The 20,923-nt window shown below is 41.8% G+C and overlaps 1 protein-coding gene across 1 annotated transcript in view; it reads right to left on the bottom strand.

Moving 5' to 3' along the window:
- The window catches only part of PARVA (parvin alpha), a 203,762-nt gene that overhangs the window by 65,042 nt on the left and 117,797 nt on the right, over positions 1-20,923 (bottom strand). The window contains exons 2-4 of the mRNA XM_007955250.2: positions 5,771-5,860; positions 5,620-5,690; positions 2,350-2,452 (exon numbers count right to left, since the gene is read on the bottom strand). Of these exons, the coding sequence (XP_007953441.1) occupies positions 2,350-2,452; positions 5,620-5,690; positions 5,771-5,860 (264 nt within the window). The remainder of the gene's footprint in view (positions 1-2,349; positions 2,453-5,619; positions 5,691-5,770; positions 5,861-20,923) is intronic.

The following is a 20,923-nucleotide window of genomic DNA, read 5'->3' as shown; positions in this document are numbered from 1 at the left end:
TGGGAAAGAGACTGCGAGAGACTGTTGACTGAGGGATGGTGGGCTGGGAGAGAGACTGAGCATTTTTCCTGAACTTGAATTGTAGCCTGTGGTGCTTCCCTAATAAACCCCATAATCTGTGAGTTCTGTGTGGCCACTGCAGCAAATTATTGAACCCAGGAGAGAGGTGGTAGGTGCTTTGGGAGGAACGGTTGGAAAAAGGGCTAGAGGGGGGAAGCAGCATGTCTGGCCTTGTAGGAATAGGCCTTGGGTTACTGCTGGTAATCCTGTCTTCCTCTTGTGGGATTAGGGGAGGTCGGAACATGTGGCCTCCTTGCTGTTTTAGCAACATTGAAAGGGGCAAAGCAGAATTAAATCAATAGAAGACACAATTAATGAGATTGAAGACAAATATCTGAAAATTTCTTTGGAAAGGGATCAATCAGAAAAAAGATGCAAATAAAATGAATAAAGCCTAAGATTCATGTGGGATACCATCAAAAGAAATAACCTACATGTAATTGGAATTCTATGATAGGAAGGAAAAAATGAAACCACTGAGAAAAGTGTCCAAGATTTGTTGGAAGAGAACTTCTCTCATATGGTGAAAGATGAGAATATATCCATTCAGGAAGTCCAATGAACCCCAAACAGGATAGACTCCAAAAAGAAATCACCAAGACATATCATCATCAAACTCACCAAAACCAAAGTCAAAGGAAGAATCCTTAAAGCAGCACGGGAAAAACGAAAAGCTACCTACAAAGGGCAACCAATAAGACTAAGCCCTGATTTCTCAGCAGAAACCAAGCAGGTGAGAAGGCAATGGGATGGTATATATAAAACCTTGAAAGAGAAAAATTTCCAACCAAGAATTATATAGCAAGCAAAACTGTCCCCCAAATATGATTGTGAAATTAGGAGATTTGCAGATAAGCAGAAATTAAGGAAATTTGTTAAAACCAGACCAACCTTACAAGAGTTACTAAAGGGAGTCCTTTGGACAGAGAACCAATGATAGCAAACAACAACTAACCATTAATTCACATGATGACATAACTCAGAAACCAACCCAGTTATGGAAGTATCCAAAGTAAAATAAGTTTACAAGACTGTAAGAGACATCACTTGGGAAATGAGGACAACTACAAACCAAAAAGAGGGAAAAATTAGTGTAGTTACTTCTAAATGGTGAGGAAGTCAAGAGAGTTAGAAGATAGAATGGACTGATCTAAACGACCCCTCTGCCAGCTGTGTAGGAATGGGTTGGAGAAGGTAAGACAAGAGGCCAAGAGGTCAGTTAGGAAGTTGTTTCACACCTACAGACATATACACATTCAGTTCAGATAGGAGGTGATCAGACAGGCGAAAATTGCAGAGAGGATGTATTCAGAAAAGAGTTTTAAGCAAGAAGAAAGAGTCCTGCTAATCCACAAAGTTGCTGGGGAAGGGTGATAAAGCAGAAAAAGAAGGGGTCCCATTAACTTCAAGGAGAGAAAACATGTTCAGGAAAGTAGATGAGCTCAGTCTAAGGTGTAGCCAGGTAGAGGTACCTAGTGAGCAGCTAAGAATGGAAGTCTAGAACTTGTGGGGAGGTTTGGCCCAGAGATAAAATGGAGAAAAGTGAGAGAGAAACCACCTTCATTCAAGTTGATTGGTCCTTTCAGCACTAAGGTCATCCCTGAATTCTCCTTTCCCTACGTTTCCACATGAGCAGCTGTGAACCAACATACAGGGATACATACTCACCTTCACAGAGACATACTGCAGACATACACAGAGTCTACAACATCACAGAGAACACACCCCTAGACAGTGGTAACCAACCTCAAGAAGGATACACTGAGGTACACACACACACACACATACACACACAGGTCCTCAGATCCCAGAGGAACATAAACACATGCACAGGTCCAAAGATCACAAGGGTACACACACACATACACAGGTTCATAAACTGCAGACGTACACATACATACAGGTCCACAGATCATAGGGGTACACAAACATATACACATACCCCTAAACCCATATATATATCTACAGGGGCCATAAGTGCACAATTTTCCAGAGAGGGTAAGCCACGTTATCCAGGCATACATAGACAGTGGGAGCTTCTAATCTACCCAGCTGATAACCTTCGACTGCTACAGTGAGCAGCCCCATCGTCAAGATTCCCTTGTGCAAGTCATTCATGTAAAGCAGATTCTGAAAGGATGTCTAGACTCCACTATCTGTCATTGGCATGATACACAGTCCTAATCCAGGTGATTGCTGTGAATTGCGAACAAATCCTTTTAGCTAGGAGTAAGTGACCCAACCACCTGCAGACAAAAGACATCCAGTGCAACATTCAACTCTTCCTACCAAACAGCTTCTGCAGGACTTGTCCATCATATAAATCCTCAGCCAAGTCTTTCACAATGATTCTTTCTCCAACCAGCACATCATTAATCCAGTCAATTAATACCTACAGAGAAAGAGAGAGAGAATCAGAGAAGAGGCAATCGGGCATTTTCTTAGCGACCATCTTTCTTACACTAGACAATTAAAATCTAAATGAACTTTAGTCTCTAAAAGCAGCAGAACTATCCACATGAGCTAGTATGTTGACAGGTAGCTATGAGTGTGAATGACAATGGCTTGTTCCTTTTAACGTGTTAAGTCCTTTCTTGCTGGTGGCACCAGTGTCCCTGTTAATATCCTCCAGCCCTCTATCATTCCCTACTCTAATGGCAAGCAACATTCAGAGTGTTGCAGTGTTTGGTGGTGTGGCTTTGAACCAGGCAAGAGTATGGCTCTACAGTTATATACCCCAGATTTACTCATTTTACTGTAAGACCCAAGGCAAGCTATTCGTCTGCTTTGAGCTTCCAACTCTCCATCTCTAAAACCGAGGTTGAGAGTACTTCCCACATTAGGCGGTGGAAAAGAATTACATACGGCCAGGACTTAACAGTCAATAAAATACAGATCTTATTAAAAAAATAAAACTCTCCCATTATGACATTTGAACCTTTCTATGACTGGTGAAGGAGCTCTGGTGGCATAGTAATTAAAAGCATTTGGCTGCTAACCAAAAGGTTAGCAGTTCATATCCACCAGCCACTCCACGGAGAAAAAAGATGAGCCAGTCTACTTCTGTACAGATTTACAGCCTTGGAAACCCTACAAGGACAGTTCTACTCTGTCCTATAGGGTCACTATGAGGTAGAATTGACTTGATGGCAGTGGTGGGTAATTGACAAGGTGGCTCCTGCCACTCTCATCTTCAGGTGGGGAAATAAAGTGATGAAGTCACAAACTAAACTGGGGGCAGAGACTGGAATTGAACCCAGGTCCATCTCATTCTAAGATCCATGCTCTCCTCGCTATACCAAGCTGCCTTCTCAGTGTGGGCCAAGGCAATCTCTCCTCTTGTCTCAATTCTGACTCATAGAGACCCCATGTGACAGAGTAGAACTGCCCCATAGAGTGTTCTTGGCTGTAATCCTCATGGAAGCAGATCACCATGTCTTTCTCCTTGCAGAGTTGCTGAGTAGGTTTGAACCACCAACCTTACAGTTAACAGCCAAGCTTTTAGTCATTGTACCACCATGGCTCCTCTGTCTATACCCTGTATCTGCCGTTATCTGAGAGCCTACTGTATACTTTGCTATCTCATTTAATTAATCCATGCAACACCCTAGAAGTAGGTATCATTAGTTCTGGTTTTTAGGTAAGAAAACTAAAGCTTTCCTTTTTTTATTTTTCCTCCTTTTTTATTTATTAAGGTATTATTTACATACAGTAAAATAAATCAACTTTATTTAAATCAAATATACAACTTGATGAGTTTTGGTAATTATATATAGTTGTGTAATCACTACCACAATCAAGATACAGAATAGTTCCTTCATTCTAAAAAGCTTCCTTGGGCCCTTTTGTACTCAACCTCCTTGCCTGACCACAGGACCCAGGCAACCACGAGAGTTTTGCCTTTTCTACGGTTTTGTGTAAATGGAATCATAGGTCCATAGTCTTTTGTGTTTAGTTTCTTTCACATAGCCTTCATAACACATATAGTACACTAAACTGGGTTTCCATCACTGGATGGCCCATCCTGGAGCTTGGGGCTTCACAGTACATTGTTGTTCTACTGCCCCAAGGTTAGACTATGGTAATAAATGAGCACCTACTACACATCAGGCACTGCCTCAGACTCAGATCCAAAACAATGAGACACAGCACTGTTTCTGAGAAGCTTACAGGGGAGACGACCCACCAACAAAGAATTAAAACTCACATCCTGGGGGAGGTGAGTTCATGGCGATGGACTGGTAAAGGAGAGATCCTATGGAGGCTGGGAGAGGTCAGAAGGCAGCTAGAATGGGGGAAGGCTTCGTAGAAGTTATATTTGAAGAGTCTTAAAAGAAAACAAAATGTTGACTGGAACTTCAAAGGGTCAAAGCAGACTAGATCGAAAACATCTCAACTCCTCCTGGAAGCTAGGCGGTGGCTTTCATGTGGATGCTGTGCACTTGGACAGCACCTGGTGCTCAGGCACACGTGTGGCAGGATGCATCTCCAATCTTCCGCTCCCTCAAACTGAGCCTGGGTGCAGGTCTGGGTCTGGGTGAGCCATGGCAAAGCCTGAACTATTCAGAGCCCATTTTGACAGTATCTCCTCACTCCTCATCCCAGCACATGAGTGCTGCCTGACAGGAACAAGCAGGGGTCGGCACTTTCTCCAAAAACTCATGCATATACAGGCCCCTGTACCCTCAGGGCAAAAGGGCAGGCAGAGTTCAATCCACAGCTGTTCCATCTTCTTGCTGCAGAGCAAGGTGAGGGCTCAGGGTGTTACTAAGACAGGACAGCTGTGCAGTATGAACTATTTCAGGAACGAGAAAGATATCTGACATTCACAGCCCAACCACTGAACCAGGTATACTATATACAACGTTTTATTGAATGCTGTCTATTTCATTGAACTCTATCTCCTACACTCAACTATTATCACAACATATCACTCAACTTATTTTGGGGATTCAGTTTCCTCATCTGTAAAATGAGGATGATACAAATTCCCACTTCACAGTATGCTTTTGAGGATCCTTGAACAAAGCAGCAAAAGGACTTTGTGAACTGTAAAGTGCTGGCAAATGTGAGTTCAGTTGTTCTCATATCCCTGGCATGTATATCAGTCATTTGTACATTTGTCATGTACACCCTTGTACAATCAGTACATCTTCATCTAGTAGTCCACGAGCTGACTGAGGCAAGGAATGCCATGACTTTCACACTCTTGACCTTCACACAGGCTAGTTGCCCTCTGTGGTGGCTCGTCTGGTGCCTGCACAAGGAAGGAGGTCTTAAGATGCCCATTGCTTCTGTGAGGTACCTGAAAATTAACCAACCAACCAGTTGTCACAGAGTCAATTTCAACTCATGGTGATCCCCTGTGTGCAGAGTAGAACTTCTCCACAGATTTTCAGTGGCTGGGACTTTTCAGAAGCAGATTGTCAGGCCCATCTTCCAAGGTCCCCCTGGGTGGATCTGAAGTGCTGACCTTTTGGTTAGTAGTCCACTGCTTAACCATTTGTGCCACCCAAGGACTCAGTAAAGCACCTGAAGCCCCTCCTGCTTTCTTCTTACCTTCATCAGTTCTTGCAGTTTGGGGTCACTACGTGAGTTTGGGTCCACCATCGTTCGAACTTCATTCTCCTCTTTAAAAAGAAAAGGGATTTAGTGGACGGTTACACTTGAGGGCATTAAATTAATCCAAAGAGACAGGAGATAGAGTTACCCAGCATTGTGTCCTCAGGGTCCAGCTCGAAGGGAATTGGGCTGAGGGGCAGGTTGATGGCATTCATGCCTTCCTCCTGAAGCTCTGAAACTGAGAAGAGAAGGAAGAGCCGAGTCACATTTCAGCGACGGATGCTAGAGGGATTGGTTCTTTGTGGCAAATGTGTTTGATATTGATATTGAGAAATAAAACCACTAAGGTTAGTTTCCAGCTGTTAGTCTGCAATCGATTCCTAGCCTCTCTTGCTAAAAGGACCTAATTGTCCCCTTAATCTCACCTCTTCCGACTGTCACTTCACACGCTTTCCTTGCAGAAATAGGCAGGACTTGGAGACACTGAAATATGCTTCCTCTCAGAAATTATCTTGGAATAAATGGAATCGACTTCCTTTTTTTAACCTCTGCCACTTGCTTCCTGCCTTCCTTCCTCCAAAGCTTGCTGTCTGAAGCACAGTGGGTGCCCAATAACTATTGTTTACTGGGTGGATGAGATTGCCAATCTAAGGCTATATCATAAGCCATTTTGACACTTGGTTCAACCTTCCTCTGACTTCTCTCCTGATTTGCTTCCCTGAGATATTTTCTGACTATTCAACTTCCCTCGGCAACTCAACCCCAGCTTCTGCTCAAGAATGTCTCAGTCCTGGCCTCTTCCCTGGGCTCTGGTGCTGTCTCTTCAGCTCTAATGAGTTGTGGGACTTGGGGCAGTCAACTACCCTCTCTAGGCATGTTTCTGCATCGGAATTAGTTTTCAAATTCTATTGTTTTTAGGTGTCATCAAGTTGATCTCACCTCACAGTGAACCAATGTGACAGAGTAGAACTGCCACATGAGTTTCCCAGGCTGTAATTGTTATGGGAGCAGATCACCAGGACTTTTCTCCCATGAAGCCACTGGGTGGATCTGAACTGCCAACCTGTCAGTTAGCAGTCGAGCACTTAACCATTGCCCAACCAGAGCTTCTAAAACTGTACAATTCCACCTTCCTCAAGGAAAGTAAAAAGAGCTCAATGAATGACCACTAAAGATTTCCAGCTTGCTCTTCTGCACACATCCAACCCCTACGTGGAGCCTCAGGGGAAAAAAAAAAATCCTACCACAAGACCAGTTGTGTGACGGAGATGTGGTGAGTGCTGACCTTGGATTAGCCCTCCTAAAAGCACTGACTTAAATCCCTCTCCGTCTATTCGACTCCAGTTTGGATAATTACTTTTCACCAATTAAGTGCAGAAAAGCCATTTTCTCTGAAGGCTTTGGTCACCGAAAGGTTCTTAAAGAGCTCATACAGCAGCTGCAATCAACCTTAATAAAAGCAATGTCCTATCTTTCCATTTTATTTTTTTATTGACTCTGGCCTCACCAGTTGCCAGCATATACTTACAAGAACTCTTAAGCACAAGGCAGCCACTTACAAAGAGTTCTTTCACAGTAGCAAACTCAGCGATAGTTACAGTTGGACAGGGAATGAGATTGCCTAACAAAGAAAGTGAAACACACTACTCTACAGAGACACAACTCACATTATGAAGCTGGCATTTAGTCATGTCACAGCAGCCCCTTGACATTTATATGGGCTATTAGCCCATCACCATCTTGAATCCTCAAATTCACAAACACTTTCCATTTCCTAAAATTCTTCCCACAAAGCATCACTTAAAAATATGTGACATCTTCAAAACTTAAATGATGCTATACATATAGGATGTATTTGTTTTCTAGCTGAGAATAATTTCTTCCTTGGAAAGTAATTTCTTTGATTTTCTTCTTTATAATTTCCTCATGTCTCTCCAGAACTAGCTATTGCTTTCTTTTCCAGGCTATTTTTCACAAAGAAGCAAAGTTTTCATTACTTAACAAGTGTTATTGGGTATGCAGCAGGCAGTGGAAATAAAGGCATGCTCAAATGGGGATGCAAGCCTTCACCAACTGGCAAGTGAACAAACTTGCTCCAGTACATTATCTTAAGGACTTTATCTGTGTTCTCCCGCTAGGTCTGCACTAAATTTAGTTAGTTTACAACAAAACTAAATTCAACTAAAAACTCAGTTCCTCAATTGTGCCACCCACATTTCAAGTGCTCACAAACCTGCATGTGGCTAGAGGCTAGAGTACTGGGCAGCACAGATGTAGAATATTTTCATCATCACAGAAAGTTCTATTGTACAGCGCTGCCCTAGGTGAGCCCATACATCTGACAATGCCCACACTGAAATTCCCAATACTCACCCTACACTCCAAACATGTGAATCTAATTGTCTATTAATGGGTATGCCAACACAACCAATACAGTATCCTTGATTTTCAACACCCATGTTGCCACCATAGAAAAACCAAGACAAGACCTATTCATCCCCTATTCTTAAACAAAAGGTCATTAAAAAGACAGGATAGTACAAAATGGATGCCAAAAGAGACTCTGAAACTTGCTCTTGAACGTAGAGTAGTTCAAGCAAATGGAAGACATGAAGTAAAAAAGCTGAACAGAAGTCACAGTTTAGAGATGCGTAAATCTCTTTCTAATTACTAATTGTTTCTGGCAATACAGCAATCTCGGGACAAATGAGGGCTTCTCCCCTTATGAGCATGTAAATGCTGCCTCAGACATGTGCACATGTGTGTGCACACATGCACGCACACATAAGGGCTGGCAGAGATATAAATATTTTTTGCCCAAAAAAGGTAAAGTAAAACCCTCCATTGAGTACTACACACTGCTTTGGGAAATTCTGTCTCAACTGAGAGCTTGTGCAGTAGAAGGGTGATTTTAACAGTTTTGATTATTCATTTATTCACCATATATTTCTTGAATGCTTACAATGATGAGGTAATAATACTATTCTAGACAATAATAATAGCATATATTTACATAGCTCTTACTAGGTACCAGTCAATGTTCTAATTGCTTTACATGTTACCTCATTTAACCTCGTCAATCACCCTACCAGTTGCCATCAAGTGGACTCCAACTCATGGTGACCCCATATGTGCCAGAGGAGAACTGATGGCAGTTCCACTCTGATTTCTCAGAAGCAGATCACACGGCATTTTCATCTGAAGCACTTCTGGGTGGACTCAAACCTTTAGCATTTTGGTCAGCAGCCAAACACTTTACCTGTTTGCACTACTCATGGACTCCTCCACAACGACCCCAGGAGGCAGACACAGGTGCACCTTAATTTACTGCACTTCATTTTGTTGCACTTTGCAGATCCTGCATTTTTCACGAATTGAAGGCTTGTGACAACTCTACATGGAGCAAGTCTACTGGCACCATTTTTCCAACAGCATGGGCTCACTTGGTGTCTCTGTGTCACATTTTGGGAATAATCACAATATTTCAAACTTTTCATAATGCTATTGTACACTTAATACAATGAAGTATAGTATAATTTTTATACAGACTGAGAAAACAAAAAACTCATGTGACTCATTTCATTATGATATTTGCTTTATTGTGGTGCTCTAGAACTGAACCTGCAATTTCTTCAAAGGCCTGTACTTTCAGTGCCACTCCCATTTTGCAGGTGAGAAAATGGAGGCATAAGAAGTTAATGAACTTATGCAAGGTCACCCAGCTAGTAAGTAGCAGAGCCTGCATTTAAATATAGGCAGTCAGCCTCCTAACCACTACATCATCTGCTTGCTGTCTTTGGGGAGCTAATAGTGAACGGAGGAGACAAAGTGCCAGTCCTTACAGTGTTTACATTCTGGTAGAAGGTGACAGATAACAGATATATAAACAAATAATTATTTCAGATTGTGACAAGTATTATGAAGAAAAAAAAAAAAAAACCATTAGAAGGAGACAATCGTTTGAAGGGAACAAGGAGATTGTGTGATTTAAAATCAGAAAAGGTGTGCATCAGGGCCGTATCCAATCTGTATACTGAGCAAATGATCCAAGAAGCTGGACTACATGAAGAAGAACACGGCATAAGGATTGGAAGAAGACTCATTAACAACCTGTAATAGGCAGATGACACAACCTTGCTTGCTGAAAGTGAAGAAGACTTGAAGCATTTAATGATGAACGTTAAAGACTAAAGTCTTCAGTATGGATTACATCTCAACATAAAGAAAACCAAAATCTTCACAAGGGGGCAATAAGCAACATCATAATAAATGGAGATAAGACTGAAGTTGCCAAGGAATCATTTTACTTGGCTCCACAATCAATATCCATGAAGCAGAAGTCAAGGAATCGAACAACACATTGCATTGGGTAAATCTGTTTCCAAACACCTTTACAGACTTGAACACCTTAAAGAGCTAAACATCAAAGACATCATTTTGAGGACTAAGGTGTGCCTGACCCAAGCCATCATATTTTCAATCACTTCATTTTGCTTGTGAAAGCTGGACAATGAATAAGCAAGACCAAAGAAGAACTGATTTATTTCAATTATGCTGCTGGCCAAGAATATTGAATATGCTATGAACTGTAAGAAGAAGGAACAAATCTGTCTTGGAAGAAGTTCAGCCAGAATGCTCCTTAGAAGTGAGGGTGGCAAGACTTCATCTCTTACACTTTGGATACTTTATCAGGAAGGACCACTCCCTGGAGGAGGACATTATGACTGGTAAAGTAAAGGGTTAGCAAAAAAGAAGACCCTCCAGGAGACGGACTGACATAGTGGCCGTGACAACAGGCTCCAACACAGGAATGACTATGAGGATGTCACAGGACTGGGCAATATTTTGGTCTGTTGTGCACAGGGTCACTAGGAGTTGAAACTGACTTGACAGCACCTAACAACAACAATGGGAGCTCTGGTAGCATAGTGGCTAAGGCACTTGACTGCTAACCAGAAGGCTGGCGGTTCAAACCCACCAGCCACTCCTCGGAAGGAAGGTTGGGCAATCCTACTTCCGTAGTGATACTGCCTCGGAAACCCAAGGAGGGGTCGCTATGAGTTGGGGCCGACTCGACGGCAAATAACAACAACAACAACAGCAACAAAGTGTGCCTGAGGAGCCCTGGTGGTGCAGTGGTTAAGTGCTCAGCTGCTAACTGAAAGGCTGGCAGTTCAGACCGCCAGTTGCTCCCTCTAGAGAAAGACAGGCAGTCTGCTTCCATAAAGATTTACAGCCTTGGAAACCCTTGGGGCAGTTTTACTCTATTCTCTAGGGTTGCTATGAGTTGGAGTTGACTGGATGCAACAGGTTTTTTAAAGTGTGACTGTTGTTGTTGTTGTTACGTGCCATCGAGTTGGACCTGACTCATAGCGACCCCTCCTTGAGTTTCCAAGGCAGTATCACTACGGAATTAGATTGCCCCATCTTCCTTCCCAGGAGTGGCTGGTGGGTTTGAACCCCCAGCCTTCTGGTTAGCAGTCAAGTGCCTTAGGCATTACGCTACCAGAGCTCCAAAAGTGTGACTAGACATGCAATATTCACATGCAGGACTCCTGAGGGTGGGTCTTGGGTCTTGATGGGATCTCTTTTTACGTGTAGATCATTGCTAAAAATCTTTTCCAATGAAAAATCCCCAGTCAGAAACACTCCCCTCTGCCCTGCCTCTTTAATTCACACACAGAGATATAACAAACCCAAGAAGAAAGGCCCAGATATGTTTGCAATTGGAAATGTTTTTTCCTTCCGGAAGTGATTTGGTACAGGAACATCATTCCCATTCCATTAACTGCTGACTCTCAGCCAATTGTTTGTAAAAGTGAATATGCAAACTTCCCTGTGCAGGGCTGGCCCCCACCCCATGGGGCTGCATTAGTGGCCACTTTCCCGAAACAGCCCGCTTGCCTTGGAGGCTTCATTTCTATTAAACCAAAGCAGGACCCAGCAGAAGCCCCTCACCAATCCCTATGCTCTGAAAGAGAAAGAGCTGCAATTGAATTTTCTCGGTATAGAATATGAGTGTGATGTTTATCCTCTGACTCTCTTCTAACAATGTGAAACTAGGTCTGAATCGGTGGCCCTTGGTGTCTCGCAGCGTCATTACTCATAACTAAACAAACAGATTAAATGCCCAGCTCAGCCTTGGAGAGCAAGGTGATTGGCTCAACCCCTGAAGTGCTCACCATGACAAAGAGGGCTTTTGCTTTTCTGGGCAACACAGTTCCACTTATGTAGCACAAAGCAACACAGTCTAATATAGATGGACTTTGGGGTTTGAAAGAGCTGGGTTTGAATCCTACTTCTATTTTTACCAGCTCTGGGACCTTAATGTAAATGACTTAACCTCTGTGAAATTCTACATGAAAGAAAAGTGTAGCTGACATTGTTTGTTTCCTCATCAATATTTATTTGATTATTTTCCCCTGCTGAAAGAACTGTAATTTTGTTCCAGATTTACCTTTCTCTTATTGCCTAACAGGTGAGATCCTGACTAATTTAAACTAATCACAATGATCTCAATCCTCTTACTGTCCTTGCAGAAATGCATCCTTCTTTGCCTAAAATTCTGGTCAATGAGCTCTGAGAGGAGATTTCTAGGAGCTTCTAGGAAAATTTTTCCTCCATTTTAAAAAGAAACTCAAGGAAGAGAAGGTATATTTCTTCTTCTAACCATCATTGTGTCAAGATGTGATGCCTAGATTTGCTGCAGCCATTTTGTAGCCATGAGGTGAGTTAGCCTAAGGAAGAAGTTAATATGCAGAGAAAAAAGACAGAAAGAAGGGGATCCTTGTTGATTGCATTGAGCCATCACCCTTGGAGCTGTCCTAGCTCTATGTGTCTCGTTATATGAGATATAATAAATTCCCTTTTGTTTAAGTCACTTACACAGGAGTTTTCTAGGACTTGGAGCCCAAACCCCCTAACATTCATGGTGATCACCAGTGTCATAAAGTTGATAGGTATATACAGTAGGTCTGCAATAACTAGTAATTTTCCTCTCCTTTTTTCTATAAGCATCAGAGTAACTATAGGCATCGCTCACATTACAGAACATGCCTAGAGGCTCAAAAGAACACCAGAGGGAGAACAAGTAAGGAGAGAAGAATGGATACAGGTTTCCAAAAGCAAAGAAGGATGTATTTCTGCAAGGACAGTAATGTCATTCATTCAACCAGTAAATATCACCAGGAGCCTCCACTAAGGCAGCCCCTGTGCCAGGCACTAGTGACACAGGTTTGGAGTTTGACATGGGTCCATCTCAATCTGTTCACAGATTGTGGGAGAGGGAGACACATAAAAACACAATGTGTAGTACACTGTACTTGGGGACAAGAGATGTGTAACTCGAGGGCTACAGGAACTTTAGCAGAATGAGGTTATCTTTAGTTGGGGAGGACTGAGAAAAGATTCCCAGAAAAAGAGACATTTGAGTTGGACCCTGGAAAAGAAAAGTTTTCATCTGATACAGGCAATCCACATCTTTGAACAAGTCTTGGGCAAGTGTTGAGAGAGTGGTAATGATGTCTGGGTAATGACTATGGGGGATGCACTGGGGAAATAAGGAGCCCTGATGATGCAGTGATTAAGTGCTTGGCTGCTAAATAAAGGGTTAGTGGTTCAAACCCACCAGGTGCTCTATGGGAGAAAGATGTGGTAGTATGCCTCCATAAAGATTTACAGCCATGGAGACCCTATGGACCAGTTTGACTCTGTCCTATATGGTCACTATGAGTCAGAATTGACTCAATGGCAAGGGATTTGCTTTTAAGGGGTTATAGGGGAAATGGGAGAAAAGAACAGAGTATCAGATAAGCAGGCGGGGTCTACAGTGTCAGGGGCCATGATTTCATCTCTTCCCAAGCAATCCCTGAGCCATGCTCCCAGTATTTGTAGTTGCAGCAAAAAGGAAACAGATAATGTTCACATCTTAAGTAGGTTTTTTTGGGAAAAAAAAATACTGAGGGAAAACAAGAGAATTTCTGGGATAGTTTTTCTTCCTCATAGAAAATAGGCCCCAGTGAGATGTTAGGCTCCCTGAGATCTTTATCAGGGTTCCTATGATTCATTTCTGCTCTTTTTAAAACCTGCTAAAGCTCCTTTAATTTCCAAATGGCTCTTGGCCCCCACAGAAATCTTTGGCTACTCAAGACAACTACATTGTCTGGTCAGCAAGTCACAACCACTTTTTCTATACGAAAAATCAACCTGATTTTTCTTTTACAAAAAACCCTACCACATAATATTATACCTAATGGTGAGAAACTGGATACTTTATACCCCAAACTGGGAACAAGGCAAGGATGTCCCCTCTTGCCAGTCCTATTCACAATCATTCTGGAAGCCCTAGCTAGCACAATAAGACAAGAAAAGGAAACAAAATGTACACAGATTAGGAAGGAAGAAGTAAAATTGTCTTTGTTGCCAGGTGACATAACTGTCTATGTAGAAATCCCAAAGAATCAACAAGAAGAACAAAAACAAAACTAAACTAAAACAACTCCTGGAACTAATATATAATGATAGTAAGGTTGCAGGATACAAGATTAATATACAAAACTCAATTGCTTTCTTATATACCATCAATAAACAACTGGAATTTGAAATTAAAGATATAATACCATGTACCCCCATTCCCCACTGTAAATGTAATATTTAGGTATAAACCTAACAAAATATCAATAACTGAATCAATATGCAGATAACTAAAAGTATATGATGAAAGAAATAAAAAAAAAAATCTAGATAAACGAAGATATTCTATTTATGAATTAGATGACTCAACATTGTTAAGATGTCAATCTTCCCAACTTGATGTAAAGGTTCAATGCAATCTCAATCAAAATCACATAGTAAGCTATTTTGTGGATATCTACAAAATGATTCTAAAGTTTACATAGAAGGCAAAAGACCCAGAATAGCCAATACTAAAGAAGAATAACAAAGTTAGTGGATTAACTCTCTCCAACTTCAAGACTTACTATATAAAGCTATAGTAAACAAGAAAGCATGGTATGTGTATAACAGAGCAAACAGGGGGCAAAGTTATGAAAACTTCTTAGCCATAACCAAACACCTTGAGGGAATGAGTCACTGGGCTTGGGGACTTAGATCCACAGTCTCAGAGGCAGCTTAGTCAATTTGCATAATATAGTTCACAAAGACAATGTTCTACACCCCACTATAGTGAGTAGCAACTAGGGTCTTAAAAACTAGGGAGCACCCACCTAACATGCAACTATCAGTCTCTACCAGTCCAGAAGAAAGAAGAGTGAAGAAAATCTTGCCAAGACTCAGGGAAACAATTAGTCCAAAGGACTAATGGGCCAGGCAAAGCACAACCTTCACTGCCCTGAGACCAGAAGAACTAGGTGGTACCTGCTCTAATTGGGATCTCAGAAGATCTTGGACAGAATGAGAGAAAAATGTAGAACAAAATTCAAAATCATAAAAAGGACTAGACTTACTGGTCTGATAGAGACTGGTGGAAGCCCAGAACTGTGGGCCTTAGATACCCTTCAAACCTGGAACTGAACCCATCCCTGGGGATCACCTTGCAGCCAAACAGGCAGGCCTATAAAGTGAATAATAAATAACACCAGTGAAGAAGGTACTCCTCAGAACAATCAACAATATGAGACCAAAAGTGCAGCATTTTCCCCAAACCAAAGCTCAGATGGGAGGAAGGGGCAGGAAGAAAGGATGAATGGTAACTGGGAACCCAGGGAGGAAGCGGGAGAGTGATTTTACATTGAGGGAATTGCAACTCACATTACAAAACAAAATGTGTGTAAACTGTTGAATGGTAAAAAAAAAAAAAACCATGGTACCAGTGAAAGAATAGACACATAGGTCAATAGATAATCCAGGATAATTTCCCTATTTGAAGTTCACGTGATTAGCAACTGTAATCCCATCTGTAACCTTAACTCACCTCTGCCATTGTAGGAACATATTTGCAGGTTCCAGGGAATGGAACATGGACATCTTTGGGAGCCACTCTTCTGCCCAAAAGAATTTTTGGTTAAGGGGATAGGTTCTGTTCTTAATTCTCACCCTTCCCTAAAACATATGGGTTCACTTTTCCTATATGTGTGATTGCCAAAAAAAAAAAAAAAGCAAAATCCTGACCCTTTGTCCCTTAAACAAGAGAAGTTTTATTACTTTTAACTAAAAGGATACTTGTCTCAGCAGCCATGATATACAGTAACAGGTGAACGTGGGATTCAGCTCATGGTGGCCTCCACAAGCTGTCAGAGTCTCATCATACTCTCCTCTGCTTGACACAACTGTTTAGTCACAAAGGTCGGACATCCGGTCCTTGGTGTATAGCCAAGAAAGGGAGTTTAGAGGCTAGTGTTGCGATTGGGAGCTGACAGGAGGATCTATAGTCCTGAGTCTTATAGTTTCCATCAGAGTCTTTGTCTGTCTGGTTTTATAGTCTCTTTGGAGTTGGAAGGCTGCCATTCTAATAGCCCCTGGACATGGATTCATTGTTGAGTCAAACACGTGACACAACTGTCCTCCAATTGCTAGTGAGGGTGGAGGGAGAGGGAAAGCACCATTGGCTGGCCTTTAAGCAACCAAAGCAATCTGAATTGAAACATTGGTAGAGGTCTCCAGTAGGCCATGGGAGTTAAATTTAAAAATGACACAGTTACTAAGAGCCCAGGGGAACAATACATCACTGTTCTTTGTCTTTGGCCATGACATCTGTGTAACTCTTTAGAGGGAAACCAGAACCATTTTCTTGTTTTTAAAGGTCTGGTTGTCCTTAAGTAAAAGGTGGAATGGATGTGCCATCCTGGGCATTTATAATGGAAAATGCCAAGTTATTGTGTCTGCATGTGCATCTATGTGCTGCCACACACCCTAAGCACTTGTAAGGGCTTTGAGAACACAGAATTTGATCTAGTAAACTGGATAGTTACATGTGAAATGTGGGTACGATAAGCAACTTAATGAAAGTCGGCCAGCATGGAACTAACACTACTTCTCTCATTCATTCATAAGTATTTATACAGCATTTAAGCATGCAAGGGGCTGAACCCAAAGTTATGAACACAAAGATAAATAAGCATATACCCTTGGGGTTACTTAAGGAGTTTGGTGGCACAGTGATTAAACATTCGGCTGCTAACCAAAAGGTTGGTGGTTCAAACCCACCAGCCATTCCACAGGAGAAAGGTAAGGCAGTCTGCTTCCATAAAGATTTATAGCCTTGGAAACCCTATGGGGCAATACTACCTATTGTATAGGTTCTCTATGAGTTGGAATTGACTTGATGGCAGTGGGTTGGATTTGATTTTGTTTGGGGTTACTTGGCTTCTGAACGGCAGTGACATTTGGTGGCCCTGAGTCTAGCACAGTGCATGATAACTACTCAATAAGCACTTGGAAGATGCTTTACTGTGTGTTTGTGTGTGTACATGTGGGGCTGCTATTAAGGAATGAGGACATGTACCTAAACTGTAATACAACAAGGGATGCCATGCAGTTCTGAACTGAATGCTGAATGAAGACAGAGTGCCTTTCCAAGGTTATTGTTGTTGTTAGCTGCCGTTAAGTTGGCCCTCAACTCTTGGGGACCTAGTGCACGTTGGAAAAAATGTTTCCCAGTCTTATGCTATCCCTCTGATAGGCTGTGGATTGGACTGAGTGATTCATAGTGTTTTCACTGGCTACTTTTCAAAATCAGATTGCCAGGCCTTTCTTCCTAATCTTAATCTGGAAGCTCTGCTGAAACCTGTTTAGCATCAGAGCAACACAGAAGCTTTCCCTGACACATGGGTGGTGGCTATTTCAGAAAGGAGCAAAAGATGAGTGTATTGGAGATTCACAGGCCACAGGAGAGCCATTGGGGCCAGGCAAGTGGCACATGGGCAAGCAAGGCACTTGGTACAATCTCCACCTTTCTTATTTTTATCTTTTTTGCATCACTTGACAAAGGTGCCTTCCCTCATCTCATTCTGCAGTTCTTTGATCTTCCTATCTGTATTTTTATTTATTAGTCTTGAACTACCAGTCATTTGTAGGAACTCTGGTGGCATAGTGCCTAAGGCATTTGACTGCTAACCAGAAGGCTGGTGGTTCAAACCTACCAGTCATTCCTTGGAAGGAAGATTGGGCAATCTCCTTCTGTAGTGATACTGCCTCGGAAATTGAAGGAGGGGTCACTAGGAGTCGGATCCAACTCAACAGCAGTGAGTTTGATTTTTTTGTTTTGTTTTGTTTTACCAGTCATTTGTTTTTGCAGTGGAACAATAACGCTTAAAAAGTGCAACATCAACTACTGTTGTGTGCTGTTGATTCCATTCTCACTCACTGCAACCCTATAGGACAGGGCAGAACTGTCCCACAGGTTTTCCTAAGCTGCAATCTTTACAAAAGTAGATCTCTATGTCTTTTCTAGGAGCTCTGGTAGCATAGTGCCTAAGGCACTTGACTGCTAACCAGAAGGCAGAAGGCTGGCGGTTCAAACCCACCAGCCACTCCTCGCAAGGAAGATGGGGCAATCTAGTTCCGCAGTGATACTGCCTCAGAAACCCAAGGAGGGGTTGCTATGAGTCGGGTCCAACTCGACGGCACTGAACAACAACAGTTCTTTTCTCCTGTGGAGCTGCCAGGGGGTTTGAATTGCCAATTTTTAGGTTAGCAGCCAAGCACTTAGCCATTGCACCACCGGGCTCCTTAATATTAACTACTCCATCATCACACCCATTGCCATTAAGACTATTGCAATTCATAGCTGACCCTATAGGACAGAGTAGAACTGCCCCATAGGGTTTCCAAAGATTATAGCCTTGGAAGTAGACTGCCACATCTTTCTCCCACTGAGCGGCTGGTGGGTTCAAATTGCCAACTTTTGGGTTAGCAGCAGATCACTGGAACAATGTACCACCAGGGCTTCTCCATCAATGCTGTTGTTGTTGTTAGGTGCTGTTAAATCAGTTCCAACTCACAGCAACAGGATGAAACATTGCCCAGTCCTGTGCCATGCACACAATCGTTGCTTTGTTTGAACCCATTGCTGCAGTCACTGTGTCAGTCCGTCTACTGAAGGATCTTCCTCTTTTTTTGCTGACTCTCTACTTCACCAAGCATCATGTCCTTCTCTAGGGATTGGTCCCTCCTGATCACATGTCCAAAGTACACGAAATGAAGTCTCACCATCCTCACTTTTAAGTTGCATTCTGGCTGTACTTCTTCCAAGACAGATTTGTTTGTTCTTCTGGCAGTCCATGGTATTTTTAGTATTCTTTACCAGCACCATAATTCAAAGGCATCAATTCTTCTTCAGTCTTTTTCATTTGTTGTCCAGTTTTTGCATGCGTATGAGGTTAATGAAACTATCATGGCTTGGATCAGGTGCACCTTAGTCCTCAAAGTGACATCTTTACCTTTTAACATGTAAAGAGGTCTTTTGCTGTACATTCTCCCAATGCTACATGTCATTTGATTTCTTGACTGCTGCTCCTATGGGCATTGATTGTGGAGCCAAGTAAAATAAAATCCTTGACAACTTCAATCTTTTCTCTGTTTATCATGATGTCGCTTATTGGTCCAGCAGTGAGGATTTTGGTTTTCTTTATGTTAAAGTATAATCCACGCTAAAGGGTGTAGTCTTTGGTTTTCATCTATAAATGCTTTAAGTACTCTTTACTTTCAGCAAGCAAGGTTGTGTGATGTGCATACCACAAGTTGTTAATGAGTCTTCCTTCAATCCTGATGCTTCAGTCCTCTACATACAGTGCAGCTTCTTGGATTATTCGCTCAGCATAAAGATTGAATAAACATGGTGAAAGGATACAACCCTGACACACACATTTCCTGATTTTAAACCACACAATTATATCCTTGCTTTTTGAATGACTGCCTCTTGGTGTACGTAAAGATTCCTCATGAGCATAAATTAAGTGTTCTGGAATTCCCATTCTTCTCAACATTATGAGCCACACAGTTGAATGTGTTTGCATAGTTGATAAGACACAGGTAAACATCTTTCTAGTATTCCCTGCTTTCACCCAAGATCCATCTGACATCAGCAATGGCAACCCTCATTCCATGTCCTCTTCTGAATATAGCTGGAATTTCTGGCAGTTCTCTGACAATGTACTGCTGTAACTGTTTTTGAATTATCTTCAGCATAACTTTACTTGCATGTGACATTAATAAATCTCTAATTTCCACATTTTGTTGTATCACTTTTCTTTGGAATGGACATGAATATGGATCTTGTTCAGTCAGTTGGCCTGGTGGCTGTTTTCCAAATTTCTCAGCATAGATGAGAGAGTGGTCTGGTGTTGCATCTGCTTGTTGAAACATCTCAGTGGGTATTCCGTCAATTTCTGGAGCCTTGTTTTTCATCAATGGCTTGAGTACAGCTTGGGCTTCTTTCTTTAATACCACTGACTCTTGCTCATATGCTACTTCCTGAAATGGTTAAACGTCAACCGATTCTTTTGGTATTCTGTGTATTCCTTCCATCTTCTTTTGATATCTCTTATGTTGTTCAATACCTTGCCCATAGAATCCTTCAATATTGTACCTTGAGGCATGAATTTTTTCTTCAGTTCTTTCAGCTTGAGAAATGGTTTTCTTACTCCAGGTCTTTGCACATTTCATTACAGTACTTTGTCTTTTCAAGCTGCTCACTGAAATCTCCTGTTCAGCTCCCTTACCTCATCATTTCTTCCATTCATTTTAAATACTCTATGTTCAAGAGCAAGATTCAGAGTCTCTTCTGACATCCATTTTGGCCTTTTCTTTCTTTCCTGTCTTTTTAATGATCTTTTGCTTTCTTCACGTATGATGTCCTTGATGTCATTCCACAACTCATCTGGTATCAAATCTAATTTTGAGATGGTTTCTAAATTCACGTGGGATATACTCAAGGTCACACTTTGACTCTTGGGACTTGTTTTAATTTTCTTCAGCTTCAACTTATACTTGCATATGAGCAATTGATGGTCTGTTCCACAGTGGGCCCCTGGCCTTGTTCTGACGGATGATTCTCAATTTCTCCATGGAGAAGCTCAGTGGAAACGTTGAGCCCTCCAGAAAAACAAAAGCTTTGGGTGTGACTGGTCTGCAAACAAGGTGCTGATGTATTCTGATTGGATGAATTTGTTTGTGGGCTAATTCTGGATTTGTCTGAAGGTCAGTCAGGGATTTTATCCTGATGGAACACAGTATGTGGAAACTCTCTCTCATATGAACAATCACAATGATAGTGGGAGATCAAACACTTACATTGCACTTCCTTTGCTCTAGGCATTTATAAGTATCATTTTTTTTTTTTTTT

This window comes from Orycteropus afer, unplaced genomic scaffold, assembly GCF_000298275.1.
Source record: "Orycteropus afer afer isolate SDZICR_OR568_19922 unplaced genomic scaffold, OryAfe1.0 scaffold00014, whole genome shotgun sequence".
Lineage (NCBI taxonomy): Eukaryota > Metazoa > Chordata > Mammalia > Tubulidentata > Orycteropodidae > Orycteropus > Orycteropus afer.
The sequence above is the reverse complement of the archived record's forward strand: the minus strand, read 5'-3'. Positions and strand labels throughout refer to the sequence as shown.